The sequence below is a fragment of the Eschscholzia californica genome, unplaced genomic scaffold (assembly GCF_041429995.1).
Source record: "Eschscholzia californica isolate CP2 unplaced genomic scaffold, dmEscCali1.0.p SCAF_4, whole genome shotgun sequence".
NCBI classification, from domain to species: Eukaryota; Viridiplantae; Streptophyta; class Magnoliopsida; order Ranunculales; family Papaveraceae; genus Eschscholzia; species Eschscholzia californica.
The window spans coordinates 14,638,776-14,655,901 of NW_028238461.1; the positions used below are offsets into that span (position 1 = coordinate 14,638,776).

At 37.0% G+C, this 17,126-nt stretch overlaps 2 protein-coding genes and 2 non-coding genes across 10 annotated transcripts; 2 read left to right on the forward strand and 2 right to left on the reverse strand.

Moving 5' to 3' along the window:
* The first annotated feature begins 6,387 nt into the window (after positions 1-6,387).
* LOC147543016 (AP2-like ethylene-responsive transcription factor BBM2) lies at positions 6,388-9,721 on the forward strand. Of its 7 annotated transcripts, none has more exons than XM_086636684.1 (9): positions 6,389-6,604; positions 7,068-7,131; positions 7,229-7,706; positions 7,776-7,858; positions 8,407-8,501; positions 8,661-8,734; positions 8,817-8,864; positions 8,993-9,066; positions 9,186-9,721. In XM_086636684.1, exons 3-9 carry the CDS (start codon positions 7,264-7,266, stop codon positions 9,428-9,430), a joined length of 1,062 nt encoding a protein of 353 aa, XP_086492810.1. In that variant the 5' UTR covers positions 6,389-6,604; positions 7,068-7,131; positions 7,229-7,263; the 3' UTR covers positions 9,431-9,721. The 7 variants fall into 7 exon arrangements, with proteins under 7 accessions (XP_086492807.1, XP_086492810.1, XP_086492808.1 ...); XM_086636683.1 differs by having other exon boundaries at positions 6,396-6,604; positions 7,040-7,131; XM_086636681.1 differs by having other exon boundaries at positions 6,388-6,604; positions 7,040-7,706.
* Positions 9,722-9,894: 173 nt separating this feature from the next.
* On the reverse strand, positions 9,895-10,091 carry LOC147543017 (U2 spliceosomal RNA). The gene has a single exon (XR_015224471.1). It is a non-coding gene; the product is annotated as a U2 spliceosomal RNA (small nuclear RNA).
* Positions 10,092-10,531: 440 nt separating this feature from the next.
* On the reverse strand, positions 10,532-10,691 carry LOC147543018 (U1 spliceosomal RNA). The gene has a single exon (XR_015224448.1). It is a non-coding gene; the product is annotated as a U1 spliceosomal RNA (small nuclear RNA).
* A 2,492-nt stretch (positions 10,692-13,183) lies between these two features.
* Positions 13,184-17,126, forward strand: LOC147543019 (uncharacterized). The gene is made up of 2 exons (XM_086637911.1): positions 13,184-16,846; positions 16,934-17,126. The coding sequence occupies exons 1-2, from the start codon at positions 16,015-16,017 to the stop codon at positions 16,948-16,950; spliced, it is 849 nt and encodes a 282-aa protein (XP_086494037.1). The 5' UTR covers positions 13,184-16,014; the 3' UTR covers positions 16,951-17,126.

Genomic DNA, 17,126 nt, shown 5'->3' on the forward strand with positions numbered 1-17,126 from the left:
GATAGTTTATATAAACGATCAACCATAGTACCAAAACCAATATTTTTCTTATTCAGTCTAATAGAAATTGTATCATCTTCAAACAAAAAACCAAAACCAGCTGAGTCTAACTTGGAAACAGAAATTAAATTCCGCCTTATTGTAGGCACAAAAAATGTGTCCTTTAATTCTAAAATAAAACCTCCATCTAAAACTAGTCGATAAGTTCCAACTGCTTCTACTCTTGCAGGTTTAGCGCCCGAGTCTGCCAGCCATACTTTTTCCTCATCCCTGGCTTCCCGCTTGCTGATGAACCCCTGCAATGAATTCGTAATATGAACAGAAGAACCAGAATCAACCCACCAAGTATTTGAAGGAACATCAACTAAATTTGCTTCAAAACAAACAAGTGCTAGGTTACTACCTCCTTTCTTATTCAACCATGCTTTGTATTTGTAGCAATTCTTTTTCATATGCCCTTTCTTATGGCAGAAAAAACATTCTATCTCTTCTAGTTTTTGATTATTTGCTTTAGCCTGTGGTGTAGAGTTAGAACTCTGACCTGTTTCCAGTTTTTTTTGAGTTATTTTCTTGGTGTTTTTCTTCTTAAAAAATCTTTTACCCTTACCGTGCATAGCTAAGTTTGCATGTTCAACCCTTCCTTGCTTAAGTCGTTCTTCTTCCACAACACAGTGGGCAATCAACTCACTCACATCCCATTTACGATCTTGTGCATTATAATTCACTTTGAAAGTATCAAATGAGCGGGGAAGAGAAGCAATAGCCAAATGCACAAGAAAATCATCTTCAAGAGGCATCCCCAACTCTCTAAGAGAAAGAACAATGTTGGAAAATTTCAGAATATGTTCACGAATATTACCCTGGCCATCATATTTGATAGAAGTCAATTTAGTCAGATAACTATACTGTAGTGCCTTAGTAGACCCAACAAACTGTTTTTCAATTTCTGTCATCAGTTCTTTTGCAGTATTCTTAGTCGGAATACCACCTCGAATGGCATCTCCTAAGGAGGACTTGATAATCATGATTGCCATCCTGTTAGCTCTTTCCCATTTTGAGTGTTTCAACTTAACAGAATCCGGAGAATCATCCGTGGGAACCTCAGGCATATCCTGAGTAAGAGCGAGATCATACTCCATCACACCCAAAACAATGTCAAGCTGTGACTTCCATGTGGTGAAATTCGAGCCATTGAGTGGCTCAATACCAGTCAAATGACGTTGAATGATTGACCCATCCATAACTATTTTACCAAATAATTAAATACAACATTAGTCTAACATGCATAATATAAAATATCATATCACATGCTTAAACTTAATATTTAACCATTAATAATTTATTTCGGTCTTAGGGTTAAGCCGAATTAATCAGATCACAGATACCTGTATAATAATTTATTACTCTGCAGGACAGCAAATACATCTTTAGAGTACACCTTTGGGCGGTACTTATTAATTGCTAATTGCTTCCCTAATCGTGACAATAATCACAAGTAGAACTAGACTTATACACTTTGAGTTAATACAGATACTTCGACACCTTTAGGCAGAGGGTTATCCATATTTTGTCAAAATATATAACTATTCTACTCCATCCAGTCCACACGAAAATCTAGACACCTTTGGGCAAGACTATGAAATTAATGTTTATGGATGCAAACTTGTGATCTTAATAGTTAAAAGAAAAAACCATAATCAGAAAAATTACAATTTTAATAAGTCAGTCACCTTTGGGCAAGACCGTTACTTATTTAAGTCGTAATTCTTATGACGACCACTTTAGTTGTCCTTCCTAAACCCTAATAGGATAGACTTGTTTTACATATATAGAAGAGAAAAAACAAGTTACTGTTTTGAAAAAGTTTCTCAACTATTAAATATTTGATTGTCTTTATTTATCAAATGAATGATTTATTTCCTGTTGTTATAAAAGTTGGTTTTTTCAAATATTATTTCTTGGGCCAGAGGTGCCTCTAGTTTATTTTATACCTTCTAAATAAGTTATGAATTAAAAGGTGCCTCTAGTTGATCTTGTACTTCCTAAATAAGTTATGAATTAAAAGGTGCCTTAAATAAGTTATGAATCAAAATGTGTCTTTAGTTGACTTATTTGGCTATTGCAACCTTTACCGTGTTCATCTCTTAGCTGCTTTACTTTTCTAGCATTTTTTCAAAATAAGTAAAATTATAAAATAGGAAACATTAAGTTATTCTTCCATAAATAGTGTTCTGTTATTTTGTCATTATTTATTATTATACTAACTGGATAAAATTATAAAAGAAACTAATATCCATGGTAAAATATAAAAATCTAAATCTCTTAATCAAAAATTATTTCAAAAATTATTTAGTTGGTTATAACCAATAAAATAAAAAAAACATAATCTAAAACATAATCTTGATCTAGTGCGGTTCACAATACAAAATCTGACTTTAATTATTTAGTCCTCTGGATTTACGTAATGGACTTAGATTTGTTAACATTGATTTGGAAAAGTTTGACATGAATTAATAAAACATGTTCTAACAGAACCTTGGTGACTCAATTTAGTCAAACAGAAGTTCCGTCACATGATTAATAGGTAGTGACTATTTTATTTATATTTAATCCAAATCTAATTTAATTATAAAATGAACTTAAACTAGGGCAAAACTCAAGCTCTTGATACCACTGTAGAAATTTCATGATTCATAGTTATGTTTTATTTTCTCATGAATCAACAGGATCTTGCACTAGAAGAAGTCCATACATATGATTGAATAAAATAACATTAATAATTACATAGGATCACATACCTCTTTCTCCTTGCAAATAGGTAAATAAGAATAGAATAAGAAGAAGATAAATCCAATATCCCTTCCTTCAGAGTAGACACAAAAACAATAGTAGTCAAGGTAGTCTTCACCTCTCTCCCTTTGTTAGCAATTGAAAAATGGGTTTCACAATTTTGTTTGCTTGCTTAGTGAGAGGTGGGACTCCCCTACCTTTATAAAGAAAAACTAAATCTCCCAAATCCCTGCCCATTATGGGAAATGGAGAATAGAGGGGATGCACCAACCAATAGTGTACTGCCAACTCACCAAGCAGTTAAACTTAATCAGGTAACCAAATATATACTTGGTAAAACTTTTATCTCATTCCACTTTTGCAACAACAAAAATCCAGCCAATAAAATATTGATTGTATATGACCAAATATAGTTTATTTAAATAGGGAGAAAATATAAAACTAATTTGGTTACTATTTAAATAAAATATCTTACATTTTCACCAACAGTCAATACCTCGCAAAGAGGCACTTTTTCAAAATCTTCAGACCAATAGTTCCACGGTTTACTCCAGATGAATACTACTTTATGTTTTTGAGTAATTGGGTCAAATCCAAACCCACAAGTAGGAATACTGTAACCAAAATAATCTTTTCCTATTTTTGATCTGATCCATGGTGATCTGTCTCTAATACAATTATTGTAGATTCTAACGGAATACTTGTGGTAGTCCACATAACAAACTAAACCATAAGCAGATACTAATATGTTGCGTTGCCGCCAGTGAGTACCTTTCTCCCATTCACCTGAATATCTTTTGACATACTCCTTGTTAGGTTGAAGAAAATCTAGGGTGAAAAAAATAGTTCCACAACTTTCATCTGAACAAGTAATGAGAAGTTGTTGTTGTGATTTTAATAATTGACAAGTGTGTAATGACATAAAGTATGTATCTTCTTGGATCAAATGCAACCAACTCTTACTTACACACTTAAACCGCATAAGTAACTTTCCCGGAAGTCTGCTAAGTATTTCTAACATTAATTCGTCATTCACATAAGAAAGTCCATCAAAACTAGTAGTATTTTTCTTAATTGTATTTTGACTTGTTTGTTCTCTTCTCTCTTGACTCCTCAATCTCTTAAGACCCATTAAGTTTCTCTTGAACCAGAAAGTATATTTTCCCTCTCTCTCTTAAACCCCAGTAAGTTTCTCTCTAACCAGCCAGCCAGCCCCTTTTAACCTATAGCTTAGCCGACCCCAAAAAATTGGAAATTTTTTTTTTAGAAAGTTTCACTTGGTGAGCTAAACTATAGTTGGGTCTATTTGTGGATTCTTAAAAGTCTGTTTCAAAATCACTACTTTTAAGGTTAGAAACACTTAAATCAATTAAGAAATATCCAAATATCAATACTTATCCCCCCCTACGGCCCTACCTATAGGAAGTCGGTTATCACATTGAACAAATTTTCTTTTTTTTCGCCAAAACAGTTATCACATGCCCGGCCCAATTTCAGGGACCTCCAACCTCTACGTGGTTAACAAGGAATTTTTATGGGTGCCTTTAAAAAAGATCACTATAAAAAGAAGTATGCTCCAAATACAAGTTAAATCCAATGAAAGTGAAAGTGGGCCCATCCCAACACGTAAAGCCACCGAATATAGAAGAACCCTGGCATTGCAGTATCTGACAATATAAGTAAGATACTAAGTACTGTTAATCGGACTTGTGTGATATGTGAGTCCGAGAATGAGACTGTTATTCATCTATTTGGGGACTGTCGAGGTTTTCAAACCCTTCTCACATACTTAGATCAGGACTTTAGAAGTCACATAAATTTAAACCCAATCACCACTATCAGATACTTACTTAATAACGATTGTCTTTTGAATGATTACTGGTATAAGTATACTTATCTTGTTTGGCATTGGTGGAAGGCAAGAAATGAGCTCCTTTTCCAGAATAAACCGATTAACTATCAACTTATCTTCAACAAATCGAAGAAGGATCACAGGTTAGCATCTCCCTCATCTTCCCTCTCTACTAATACCTGTTCTTCGCAGCCTATTGAATGGATCCCTCCAGATCCGGGAGTTATTAAAATCAATGTTGATGGTACATGCACCTCCACCAAAGCTTCGGCGGCAGCCATAGCCAAAAATCATGAAAAAACTATTGTGGGAACCAGAACAAAGATCTTCAACCCAAAATCTGCCTTACATAGTGAACTAATGGCGGTGGAAGCAGGATTAGATTTGGCTGAAGAATTAGAGGTGCCTCCTTTATAGTGGAATCTGACTCCAAAACCCTAGTTTCTTTCTTATCGGATGACAATCAAGAGGTCCCTTGGAGAATAGCCAACGAAATCCACCATACACGTGGAAGACTCCGTCCCACTCACGTTACAATCCAATTTGCGGGTCGAGAATGTAACACAGCAGCGCATGACGTAGCGCATTCTATTTTAAGTCCATAATTTCGGCTACTTTGAGTTTAGCCCCTTTCTGTTAAAGTTTCAGTTGTTTAGTCCTCTTTGTATTGTACTTGGACGCACTGTTTTATTCAATGAAAGGATTTCAAAAAAAAAGAAGAACCCTGGCTAGCTAGCTTATTATCTCCTCCTTTAACATACACCACTTTTAGACCCCCCTTATTGTCTCCTCTTTTTAATCTTTTTCTTCTAAAAAGACACCATTTAAGTTTGACTAATTTGTCTTTCCTAAATTTTAGTATGAGAGAAAAACATATAACTGACTGGTTCTGATTGAAATACCTATCCTCTTGTGAAATCTCATAAGTTTCCTCCATTGGAAATTATATTTTTTGACACATAAGAAAAGTTATCCTCAATTTTCTTTTGTCTCCAATGCAAAACTCTAAACTCATGTTAGTATTTTTGTGGATGTTTTTTTCGGTCATAAGAGCATCTCCAGCCCCAGCTGGGCAGAAGCCATAAATTCAAATTTATGGGCTCCGCCCGGTGCTCCAAGCCCAGCAGCTTGGAGGCGAGGCTGGAGCCTCTAGCTCAGTCGCCCCTAACATTAGGGGCGACTGAAGCTAGGCCCCAAGTGACCGTTGGGGCCCCAACGGTCACTTGGGGACAGATCTTGGCCGTTGGTTTATCCAACGGCCAGATCTACCTCTTTCTTTCTTTTTTTTTGTATAATAAAAAATACAAAAAAATTAAATACAAAATTAAAAATAACTAAAATAATTAAAAATAACTTAAAAATCAAAACCAACATTAAATGTAAATAATATTTTTGTAATTTTAATTAGTTTTAATTTTTTTTAAAATTCTAGAAAAACTTAAATATTAATAATTAAAATACATCCACCAAATGTCGGTCCCTGAATAATTTTTTTTCGAAAAATAGTTCAAACACGTGTTTTATATATACATAAAATCACACACGTTTTTCGGCCTCAAAAGAGACTGGGGCTAGAACTGAATTTTAGAGGCTGAACTGAGGCCAATAATTTTAAGTGAAAAAGTGATTTTTTCGACCTAAGACAGTATGTACTAAACATTGTAACTTTATCGGTGATAGTAAGGTTTCACTCAAAAAAAAAAAAAAAAAAAAAAAACTTAAAAAAAGAAAGTAACTTTTTACCCTGTGGATTGGGTAATTAGTTCCTTGTGTTTCTGTCTATTGGAAGACATTCGGAACCCATCTCACTCTCTCTCCCAAATTTCCTTCTTACACATTCTCTCTCTAAGATTTCCCTGCAATAAACCCTTCCTACTGTAATAATCACCAAAGCATAAAAGAAGAGTAAGATTAGAGATTACAACAGAGGAGGAGCTAATTTAGGTTAATTTTGATTATCAGGTCCCGATTCTTCTTTCTTGTTTATTACTATTTGTTCAAAATTTTACAAGATCCCAATTTTGCCCTCTCTAATAGACTAACAATTCCATATTCACAATGAAGATTTAGTATTTGAATATTGAACCTTTTATGGCGCCTTTTCTCATTTTGGGTTTGATGATCTAATGGATTTGGTTGATATTTAACCAATTTAGTTAATTAATTGAAGAAAATTACGGGTATCTACCATTTGATCTGATTAGGTCATTTTAAAGCTGTATCATTCTAATTTTGTAGTTTAAGCAGTTGTATAATTCTGATTATTAGACCTTTCTGTTTAGATTAAATTCTCTGTTATTTTGAATGAGCATCTTTCTGCTTATTAGTTTCTAGTTCTTGATAAGCATGTATATAAATGCCATTTGATATGTTTATTTATACTACTTGTTCAAACAGAAACTGAATGTTGAGTTGAATGATTTAGTTTTCGGTGTCGTGTTCTACGTTGTATCATGGACTCTTCATTTCGAGTTAACGAGCATCTTCGGGCACGTGATTTATCGATAACCCAAAGTTTGATAGAGGAAAAACATGAAAGTTTGTGTACTAATGATGGTCGGTGGTCGTCTCTTCCTTCTGTCTTAGTGAATGAGCAAGCTTCAAGTTGCGAGACATCACATATGAACGAGGTTGTGGGTAGGGATTGTGATGGTGGTGCACCTTCAGATGATACTCATCATTCTAAACCTCTTTATAGCTCGGAAAATGAAAGAAGCATTGAGCATGTAGATAGGCCATTTGTGGAGGAGGAAATTTGTGGGGCTACCTTTTCAGATAATAACGAGTTAATATCTGTTTGTGGATCGGGGGATGATCAATTCGTAGAGAATGTGACTTCTCCTGAAACCAAGTCTCCTGTTGAGGAAACTTTGGATTCAGGGAAGAGTCAGCCTACACTGGTTTCTTGCACAGCAACATGCATAAATTTAGGGATTGACAAAGAGCTTGCTTGCTTTAACAATCAATTGAATCCGAAGGATGAATTTCATATTGCTGGTTGTACTCCTACTAAGTCAATTGAGAAATATGATCAGAGGACTTCGAAATATCACGGAGTTACTAGGTAACTAATTACGATCTTTAGTTTTGGGTCTTGAAGGATACTAAAGAAGCTAATACAGTTACTTTGCAGACACTTTTGGACAGGAAAATTTGAAGCACACCTTTGGGATAACAGTTACATTCGAGAAGGCCATAGACGTAAAGGAAAACAAGGTATGCTACTATAAATCACATCTTATTAACAATTTTTTTTTTTTTGTGCTTGTTGTTATACCGCCGATCGTGGCTCACTCATTGAAAATAAAGTTCAATAAATAGATCATAAGAACAAAGCAAAGTTTTGGTGTGGACGGTTTCTAACTGTTGAATAAACGATGTTCTTTTATCGAAGAATACTCGATTCATTAGATTGTTTCGGTTGTAAAACCAATGGTATGGATCACATTATTCTATCTGCAATTGTATTCTCTAATATAAGTGACTACTTGCATAGCACTGCAGTCTCAATAGTTTCTACCTTTTCCGTTTTGTATCTAACTGCAAATCATTTAAATATGAATTCATATTTAAATGGCTAATAAACTTGTAGTTATTCTTTGTTGCTTGTGTCTTCTGAATTCAATTGGGACTTCTTTTTTTGCCGCAACTCCTCTTCAGTATTTCTTGGTAAGTGATTTTGATTCGTTGTGTGGTTCGTTATGCCTTTGATCATTCATAAATGGGTGTATTTCTTATGATCGCTCAAATCAAAACGTATACAGGACAATATGATAATGAGGAAAAGGCAGCTCAAGCTTATGACCTTGTAGCTCTCAAACTCTGGGGTTCTAATGCAATTAACAAATTGAACTTTCCTGTAAGATAACTTCTTCGAATACATTTGTTCGTTACTTAATGATGACTTTCGAGCATCCAACACTTAATGTACTTGAATACTCATTTGTGCTTATGATTTGAAATGCTAATGTGAAATTCAACCTTCATTCTAATGATGGTAATGTTGTGTAATATGCAGGCCTCCATTTACGAGAAAGAACTTGATGAGATGAACCATATGTCCAAAGAAGAGTTTGTCATGTATATTAGAAGGTAAATAGAGGACCATTTCCCGATTGTACTTTTCTGTATATAAGTTTGTAAGTTAACTTTTTTTCTCCGTTTCACTTTGCAGGAAAAGTTGCTTTAAGAAAGGTTCATCCATTTATAGAGGAGTGACAAGGTCCTCATCCATTTCAGCTCTCTAGAATTGCTTACTTCCCTTTCAACTAATAAACAATTCATGCATTTCTTTCGTGGTTTTCTCTTAGAAATTCAAAGTACATTGTTTTAATCTCACGTATTCAGCAGGCATGGGGATGGACGTTGGCAAGCTCGAATAAGTGGAATTCCTGGCAGAAAGGGACTTCATCTCGGCACTTTTAGTGAGTACATCCAGCTCATGAACTCTACTTCTTAGTTATAATAAAACCAATACACTGCAAATTTGAACAAAAAACAGACCTTCAACTTGTCTTGTGTTATAACTTTGAACTATAACCAGGTACTGAGGAAGAAGCAGCAAGAGCATATGACATCGCTTCTATCAAATATCGAGGTTTAAAGGCCTTCACAAACTTCGACGCCAGTAACTATTCTGAGCTGGACTCAGTAAGATTGGAGGGACAACCTGAACCTAAAAAGCTAAAGAACAATGCAAAACTTACGTCCTCAACAATAATTATTGTCAAGTCAGGTCCTTACTCAGATGTTAGAACTCAGCCAGATACGATGGTTAATAATGAATAACCAGACTCGAACTTCATGATCCTTGTTGTGTTACTATACCAGTTTTTTGGAATAAGCTTCTTATTTTTCGAGTTTCGAGCATGGCCACAAAACGCATGGAGAAATAATGAGAAAAGAAAAGAAACACTTGTGTAACTGTAGATATACTAATTTCTAGATTGTCTCGACAAGACAGAATGCTTTTCTGTAGTTACGGGGTAAACAGGAGTTGTTTATGGTTCTTAAAGTATTTGTGATGTGAGCGAAGGAGGATTGGATTTCGATATTCTGCTAATGTATATTTAGAATCAAGTTAGCTGTGTGTGTGCTCATCTTGTTCATGTGACTTCCTGAACTCTTTATGACTGTGCTAGTTGACCCAACAGCAAGTGATCTGAATGGTCCGACAAGACAAATTTCCCATTTAAGATAATTCCATAGAAGCTGAAATATATGCTTGAAGCTCTTTCGCATTTTAGATTTGGAAGGGGTGCGCCTGGCCCGTGCAATAGTGCAACACACAGGCGACGCTTGAGGACCCCAATGGCAAGCCATTGTGATGGGACCTCCCCCAAAGAAAAATTAATTTAATATCGTGTGAACCGATGGTTCACATATCAGATATTAAACTGATAAGAACAGATACTACACTTGATCTTAGCCAAAAGGCCGAGAAAGGTATGCTTTCTCCACTCTCTTCTGTGTGTTTTTGTAGTAGTTTTTCACTTGCTTGCTTAAACCCATCTATGTGGGACTATATTTCAATCCACCGTCTAGGTATGCTTATTGATAGATTCGATTAATTTCCAAAACGATTTTCATCTAGAGACTATTGTTCTTAATCTGGAGGGTATAGATAGACCGCTAAAACTAAACAAATTACATCAATTCAGTTCGTTAGATTCATGAAGGACAACCATACAAATAGATTGCAATTGTTGTTAAAACACGAAAGGAAGATACTGAGTTTGTTCCATCAGAGTGATTGCAATTGTTGCAAGAACACAAAAAGATGATAGGGAGTTAGTTCCATCAGAGCTATTGCAATTGTTGTCAAAACACAAAAGTAGATATGATTGTATAAACTTCAAACACTAGCACAAACATTAAACATAAAATTGGCAGGGGCCGCGCGTACGCGTACCCCCTCTATCACAAATTATGACGTAGACTCCACCACTTGGGTAGATCTTAGGCGAGTGCCCCTCCTAAGTGCAATGGAGATCACTAACCTAGGCCATGGTCCTTATTGATCAACCATTGACCCCGTCCAGGTAAGTATGTTTTAAAGTTACTCGTTCACCTTGTCTTGTACAACTACTCTATATAGTTTTCTCTTTCACTTGTGGATGTGGGACTATAAGTTCTGGAAATAGCACAACAACTTAATCAATTTTCACTTACTAGAAACTCAAGGCTAGCCCTAGTAGCTTGAAGTGTAGCACCATAACAACCCAGAATAACTAATACATATATCCCAAATGCAAAAACAAATGAGTTTAGCAAAATCCTCAAGCATACATTCTCATGATTTCAATGCCTATCAACATCGAGCACCAGATTTCATCTTCTACGATATCAATCAAAACTATTGTAAAAGCGTGCACAATGCATAGTTTGATCACAGAAGTTAGTAGTTTGTAAGTTACATTGTTGTGTGGTTTTTGCAAAAGATGGTTATATCTATACCTCTCATCAAATGCATCATAAAGAAGACCGCGAGGATGCCATAAACCTGTCCAAAACTTGGTATCATGACCATCCCCTAGAGAAGTGCAAATGAGTCGTTGGGTCGTTGGTCTGCTAGCTAGAATCTGACGCCAACACCAGGAACTATTACTCGGAGTCGATAAAGTTCAGTAATGCTTATCTTTGATGAGGTTATGTCTCACCAAATCAGCCCACAAGGTTGTTTTGCCACTAACCAAGTCCCAAATATGGCGAAGATTCGACGCCTCAAAAAGTGCCTCAACATTACGAAAACCGAGCCCCCCCTTCATCAGTAGGTAACATAGATTTTCTTAGCCAATGGGAGCTCTCTTACACCCCATATCCACACCAGACCAAAGGAACTTACTAAAGATGGAATTAACATCATTTATAACTCTTTTGAGAATAACAAACACCGTCGTCCAATATAATAACACACTATTCAAAACCACCTTTATGAGAAGAACGCGTCCCGCGAATGGTAAAATTCGACTCTTCCAAGATTGGATTCGCCCATTGATTTTATCAATCAGTGGGATGCAGTGGCTATAGGTAAGACAAGGAGATATAAGTTGTAAACCGAAGTATCGAATAGGCAGGGAACCAATACCGAATTCCAAGATGTTAGTGATATCACTCTGATCTTGAGCTGAAAGACCAGCAAAGAAGACAGTGCTCTTATGTACGTTGGCCTCCAACCCGGACGCCCGATGAAAACCAGTTAACACACATTTTAAAGATTGAGCCAAACCCGTGTCTCCTCGAAAGAAGACCATAAAATCGTCTGCGAAACTAAGGTGAGTAACTTTCGAAGCTAGACACTTAGGGTGTAGCAGAAACCGACCTGCTCTTTCCTCTCGATCAATAAGAACCGTGAATACCTCCATCATTAAGACGAACAAATATGGAGATATCGGACAACCCTGCCGTAAACCCCACTTCCCATTAAATTAACCACGGGCCTCACCATTGACCATAATAGAGAACTTAAACGTATTAACACAAACCCGTATCCGTTCTATTAATATCCTCGGAAAAAAAAAATTACCAAGGACTGATAATAGTGAAGACCAACGTACTGTGTCGTATGCCTTCTTCAGGTCAATCTTAACCGTACACCGAGCTGAACCAGTGGGTCGATGGTAATTCCGAACAATCTCATGGCTAGCATGATATTGTCCTGAATGGTACGACCAGAAATAAAAGCTGATTGATTCGGACTAATCATCGAATAAAAAAAACTCCCTTCAGCCGTAAAGTAAGTATCTTGGTAATGCATTTATACAATACATTACAACAAGATATAGATCTAAAGTCCGTCACTGAAGTAGCATTATCGATTTTGAGAATAAGAGTCACAAAAGTAGAATTTACCTCTTTGAGGAGCTTTCCAGAGCTGAAGAAATTCTGAACAGTCTCCACAAAATCGTCTCCCACTATCAACCGACATGCCTTAAAAAAAATGGGAAGAGAACCCTGAAGGAGTTGAAGGAGATGTCCTTCGACCAAGGTGACAATGCGAACAATTTGTCGGATAGGACAATTGATGTGGAAGATCATCAAGTCCGATTGATTTAGGGATCGTAGAGTTGTAGCTAGAGACCAACTACGATCGTCGAATTACGAAGTAATTCGCGGCTAACTTCGATCGGATCCTACAACGGGTTACACATAAGAGTGACAAATTGATCTAGGATATGACTAGTGGGAGTGAGATATAATCATGGGAGTGTCCCATAAACATATCTCATAGGCCTAAAAAGGAATTGGGCAAAGATAGTACAAAAAGGCCAAAAACAGGGTTTTTGGGCCTAGACCGGTTCGGGTACTTCTAGGACTCGGATTGGGCTGAATTTTGGAGGGTTAGTTGCTGATATAATAAACATTATATCTGCCAATTTTCGTGGTGTTTGGGCACCTCCTCCTTAGGGAATTGAGAAAATACCAATAGTTGCTATTTTCGACTATTTCCCTAAATCTTATTCTAAAGGGTGTTTTAGGAAACCTAAAAGGAGGTGGATTCTTATTAGGGTTCTAAATAAACACTCTTAGGGCAGAGAATAAGGTGTGGAATTTCTCTCTAAGCTTTCTTACTCTACCACATCAAGTAGAGAGGAGAAAGTGAGCTAATTCCCATTACTATCAATCTAGTCAAAGAAGAAGGTGTTCTTCTTTTCCAACCACCATTGGTGTGCTAGCTATACAACAAGGTGGGAGATCAAATTGATTGCTCGTGTCCCAAGTAGAGGAGCTACACTTGAAGCTCTTGGTCTTCTTCAATCAATTCAACTAGTTCGAGGGAAAAGCGATTAAGGTAATCTACTATCTCCATTAGATTAATTACTAGTTTTGCATGTGATCCTGGGAATACTAGTGTAGACATTAGATGTCATATTTCCGCTATAAACACTAGTAGAAGGGTGTAAATCCCTACAGTGGCGTCAGAGCCTCTTGCTATTAACTAGTTTTTGCTAAGAATCGAACTAATTTATATGCTTGATAGTTTGAAAATTGAGTTTATAAAAGTATTTTAAAAGGTGTTTTAAAAGGTATTTTTAACTCATAATTTGATAGGATTCAATAAATTTTCAAATTGAGAATCACATTGATGATTAAAAGTGTTTTAAAAGACTCAATTTGATTGAATTTCAAACTAATCCATGCTTGATTAAATTGATAGTTATGTTTAAAAAGATTTTAAAACATAAAATTTGATTAATTTTGAATTGGATTCAAAGATTTTTCAAAATTGATTTCAAAATTGTTCTTTGAAAAATTTCAAAAACCTAGATTTTGATCCAAAATTGGTTTGATTAAGAGTTGTTTTTAAGTTTTGGAAACTTTTGAAAAAACAAAATTTTGGAATTTTAGAATTTTAGAAGTGTTCTAAAAGGAGTAGTTTTGACTTTAGGAAGCTCTCAAAACAAATTTGGAAAAATTTAAAAGTTTCTAAAAGTTTTAAATTTTTTTTAGAAGTGTTCTAAAAGGAATTTCAAAAATTTAAGAAAAGTTTTAAAAATTGGAAAATAGCAACTTAGAGTTGCATAAGAAAAAAAAAAAAAAAAAAAATTTTTTTTTTCTTTTTGGAAACTAGGGTTTTGAAAAACCCTAGTGTCCGGCCAGGAGGGTTCCTGGCCGGACCAGAAGCTCCTGGATGCGTCCTCTGGACGCATCCAGAGCAGCTGCTGAGACGCGTCTTGAAGACGCGACCAGCAGCTGCGACAGAAGCTTCTGGACGCGTCTTTGAGACGCGTCCAGAGCAGCTACTAAGGACGCGTCTTGAAGACGCGTCCAGGTCGCGTCTAAGACGCGACCAGCAGCTGCGAAGGAGCTTCCTGGACGCGTCTAGGACGCGTCCAGAGCACTCGACCAGACGCGTCTTGGAGACGCGTCTGGGAGGTTCTGGGTGTCTCGGACTAGTCCGAGACACCTAGTGCTGGTCCGGTCCAGTACCAGACACGTCTAGGACGCGTCTGGTACATGGACTAGCGTCCTGGCTCCGGCCAGGACGAGACCAGGCCTTGATAGGCCTCGGCCAGGACATGCCGGCCCTATGGGCCGTGCTATGTCCGGACCTTGTCCGAGCCCTTTTTGGGCTTGGGCCGGGACTTGTCTAGGACTTGTCCCGGGCTTTTTCGAGGCTTTTCGGACCACGTAAAGGGACCATCATTCGAGTGGGAGTTTTTGCCAAAAAATTTTCCGATTCCAACCAAATAATTCCAAAATCAATCCGGGCCATCCAATAGCCCAAAACGGATTTCTCTTTAAATTGATTTATGAAATCATTAAGAATCGAACCAATATTTTTTCCGAAATTGACCCGGGCTTTCTCGAGCCCAAAACGGAGTTTTTCTTAAAGATGAGTTTAGAAATCATAAAAGATAAAACCGGAAAGCACCATTAGTAGAATTCTTCGAATTTGGACTTAAGGTCCGTAATGTGACATGTGATGTCAACAAAAGTATCTCCCAAGATAATCATGCATATGTAATTCTTAGCCTTGATATATTATATGATTACATGTGATGTGAATGCGGGAAACTAGTATGGCCATAGATTTATTTCTTTATTCTTGTTTTAAGCACGGATAGGTGCATGCTTTGTAATTAACTTTAATTTCAAGTTTATACGATCTGCGAATCGTTAGAGTCTTGTAATTAGAGTTTAGGGTCTATGAGTCCATTGAAGAAACTCGAGGATGAAATCCAAAGGCGAGTGGGAGAAATCAATGGAGGTTCAAAGATGGCGATCTAAGACGAACCAAAAGGCGAAACAAGAAGAAAACCAAGGGTGATTAGATCTTCTAGGTTAGGGGCCATACTAGGATCCATGTCTGCTTGATTTACTTTCTCGCGCGCATTTACTTACTTATTTATGCTTTATGTCGTGGATGTTAGTTAGGCTAAATAGTTCACTATAACAAACGCCAGACTAGCGTAAAAGCCCCCAAAAGTAATCTTGAGTAATCGCCTATCCAGATTAAGACACTCGTTGCGCCCTTGTTCGAGGAAGGTGGGTCGGCCTTCGCAGAGTACCTCCTCTACCTTGGGACAATGCGGGTAGGTCTATAGAAGAGGCCTACACGTCTAAATGGTTATACTCAACGAGATCAGCAAGAGAGTCTTGGATACTCGAGGCAAAAGGATAGATTAGTCATTCATTAATGAAATCTATCAACCAAGAGTCATAAGGTATGATCAGTGAAGTAGTTCGCTCACCCGGAACGACGGAGTCAAAGGGTAGGGCCTTCGTCCGCTTTACTTCGAAGAACTGGGGTCTTGGAATCACTTATTCAATCGGGGACAATTTTATATTGAATAATGTGGGAAAACTAATGTTTTTCAAAAACGATAACGAGTTTTAAAACTTTGCCATTTCTTTTATGTAGTTCAAAGATGACAAAAGATATTTTCAACTTCCGCTCACTTCTCGACAAGGAGAAGCTGAATGAGCACAACTTCCTTGACTGGGAAAGGAACCTAGGAATAGTTCTCAGGATGGAAGGAAAGCAACATGTACTAGAAACTCCAATTCCTGTATTGGATGATAATTCGACTAAAGAAGAGATAGATGAAGAAAGGAGTGTGCGGAAAAAGGCAGAGCCCGTAACTTGCTTAATGCTAGCAACCATGGAACCGACTCTGCAAGAGCAGTTCATAGACATGGATGCTTACTCCATGATGCGACAACTTCGGGAAATGTTCCAGAAACAGTCGAGATTGGAGAGGTTTGAAACCTCTAAAGCGATTATGGACATGCGCCTTGAAAAGGGAAAACCAGTTGGGCCTCATGTTCGTCAAATGATCAGGCTCATAGGCAAACTGGCTAAACTAGGTTTCCCTTATAGCCAACAGACAGCTACCGACACTATCCTTCACTCCCTCCATAGTGGTTTTAATCAGTTTAAGATGAACTACAACATGAATGGATGGGATAAAACGTTGGAGGAACTTCATTCTATGCTTCTAACAGCCGAAAAGGACGTCGCTATAGTGGAAACTAAGAAGGACGTTCTTATGGTACAAAAGGACAAAGGGTTCAAGAAAGGTGGAAAACAGAAGAAGAAAACCACGTCAAAAGGTAAAAGCAAACGAGTTGCCAAACCTAAAGACAAAGGTCCTCCTCCTGACACCAAATGTTTCTACTGTGATGGCAAGGGCCACTGGAAAAGAAACTGCCCTAAGTTCTTGGAGGACAAAAAGAATGGAACAGTGGCTTCCAATTCAGGTATAAACAGTTAACTTATCAAATACTGAAAATTCCCAAACCTTGGTATATGATACCTAAAATTGCCCTTTCATTATGAATGTACAGGCGCAGCTGGGAACTGAGTATTTGGCTAAGGAAGACAAGATCCAAGAGGGAGCAGAAGCCTCGACTGCTAAGGATGCTGAAAGGGATCGAAGTCTACTTTAGGCACTATTCTAGATTAATCGTTTTTCTAGTTTTTTAACATCATCTCTGTACTAAGTATTATGGAGAATCAATAAAGAATTTTATTTCTAAA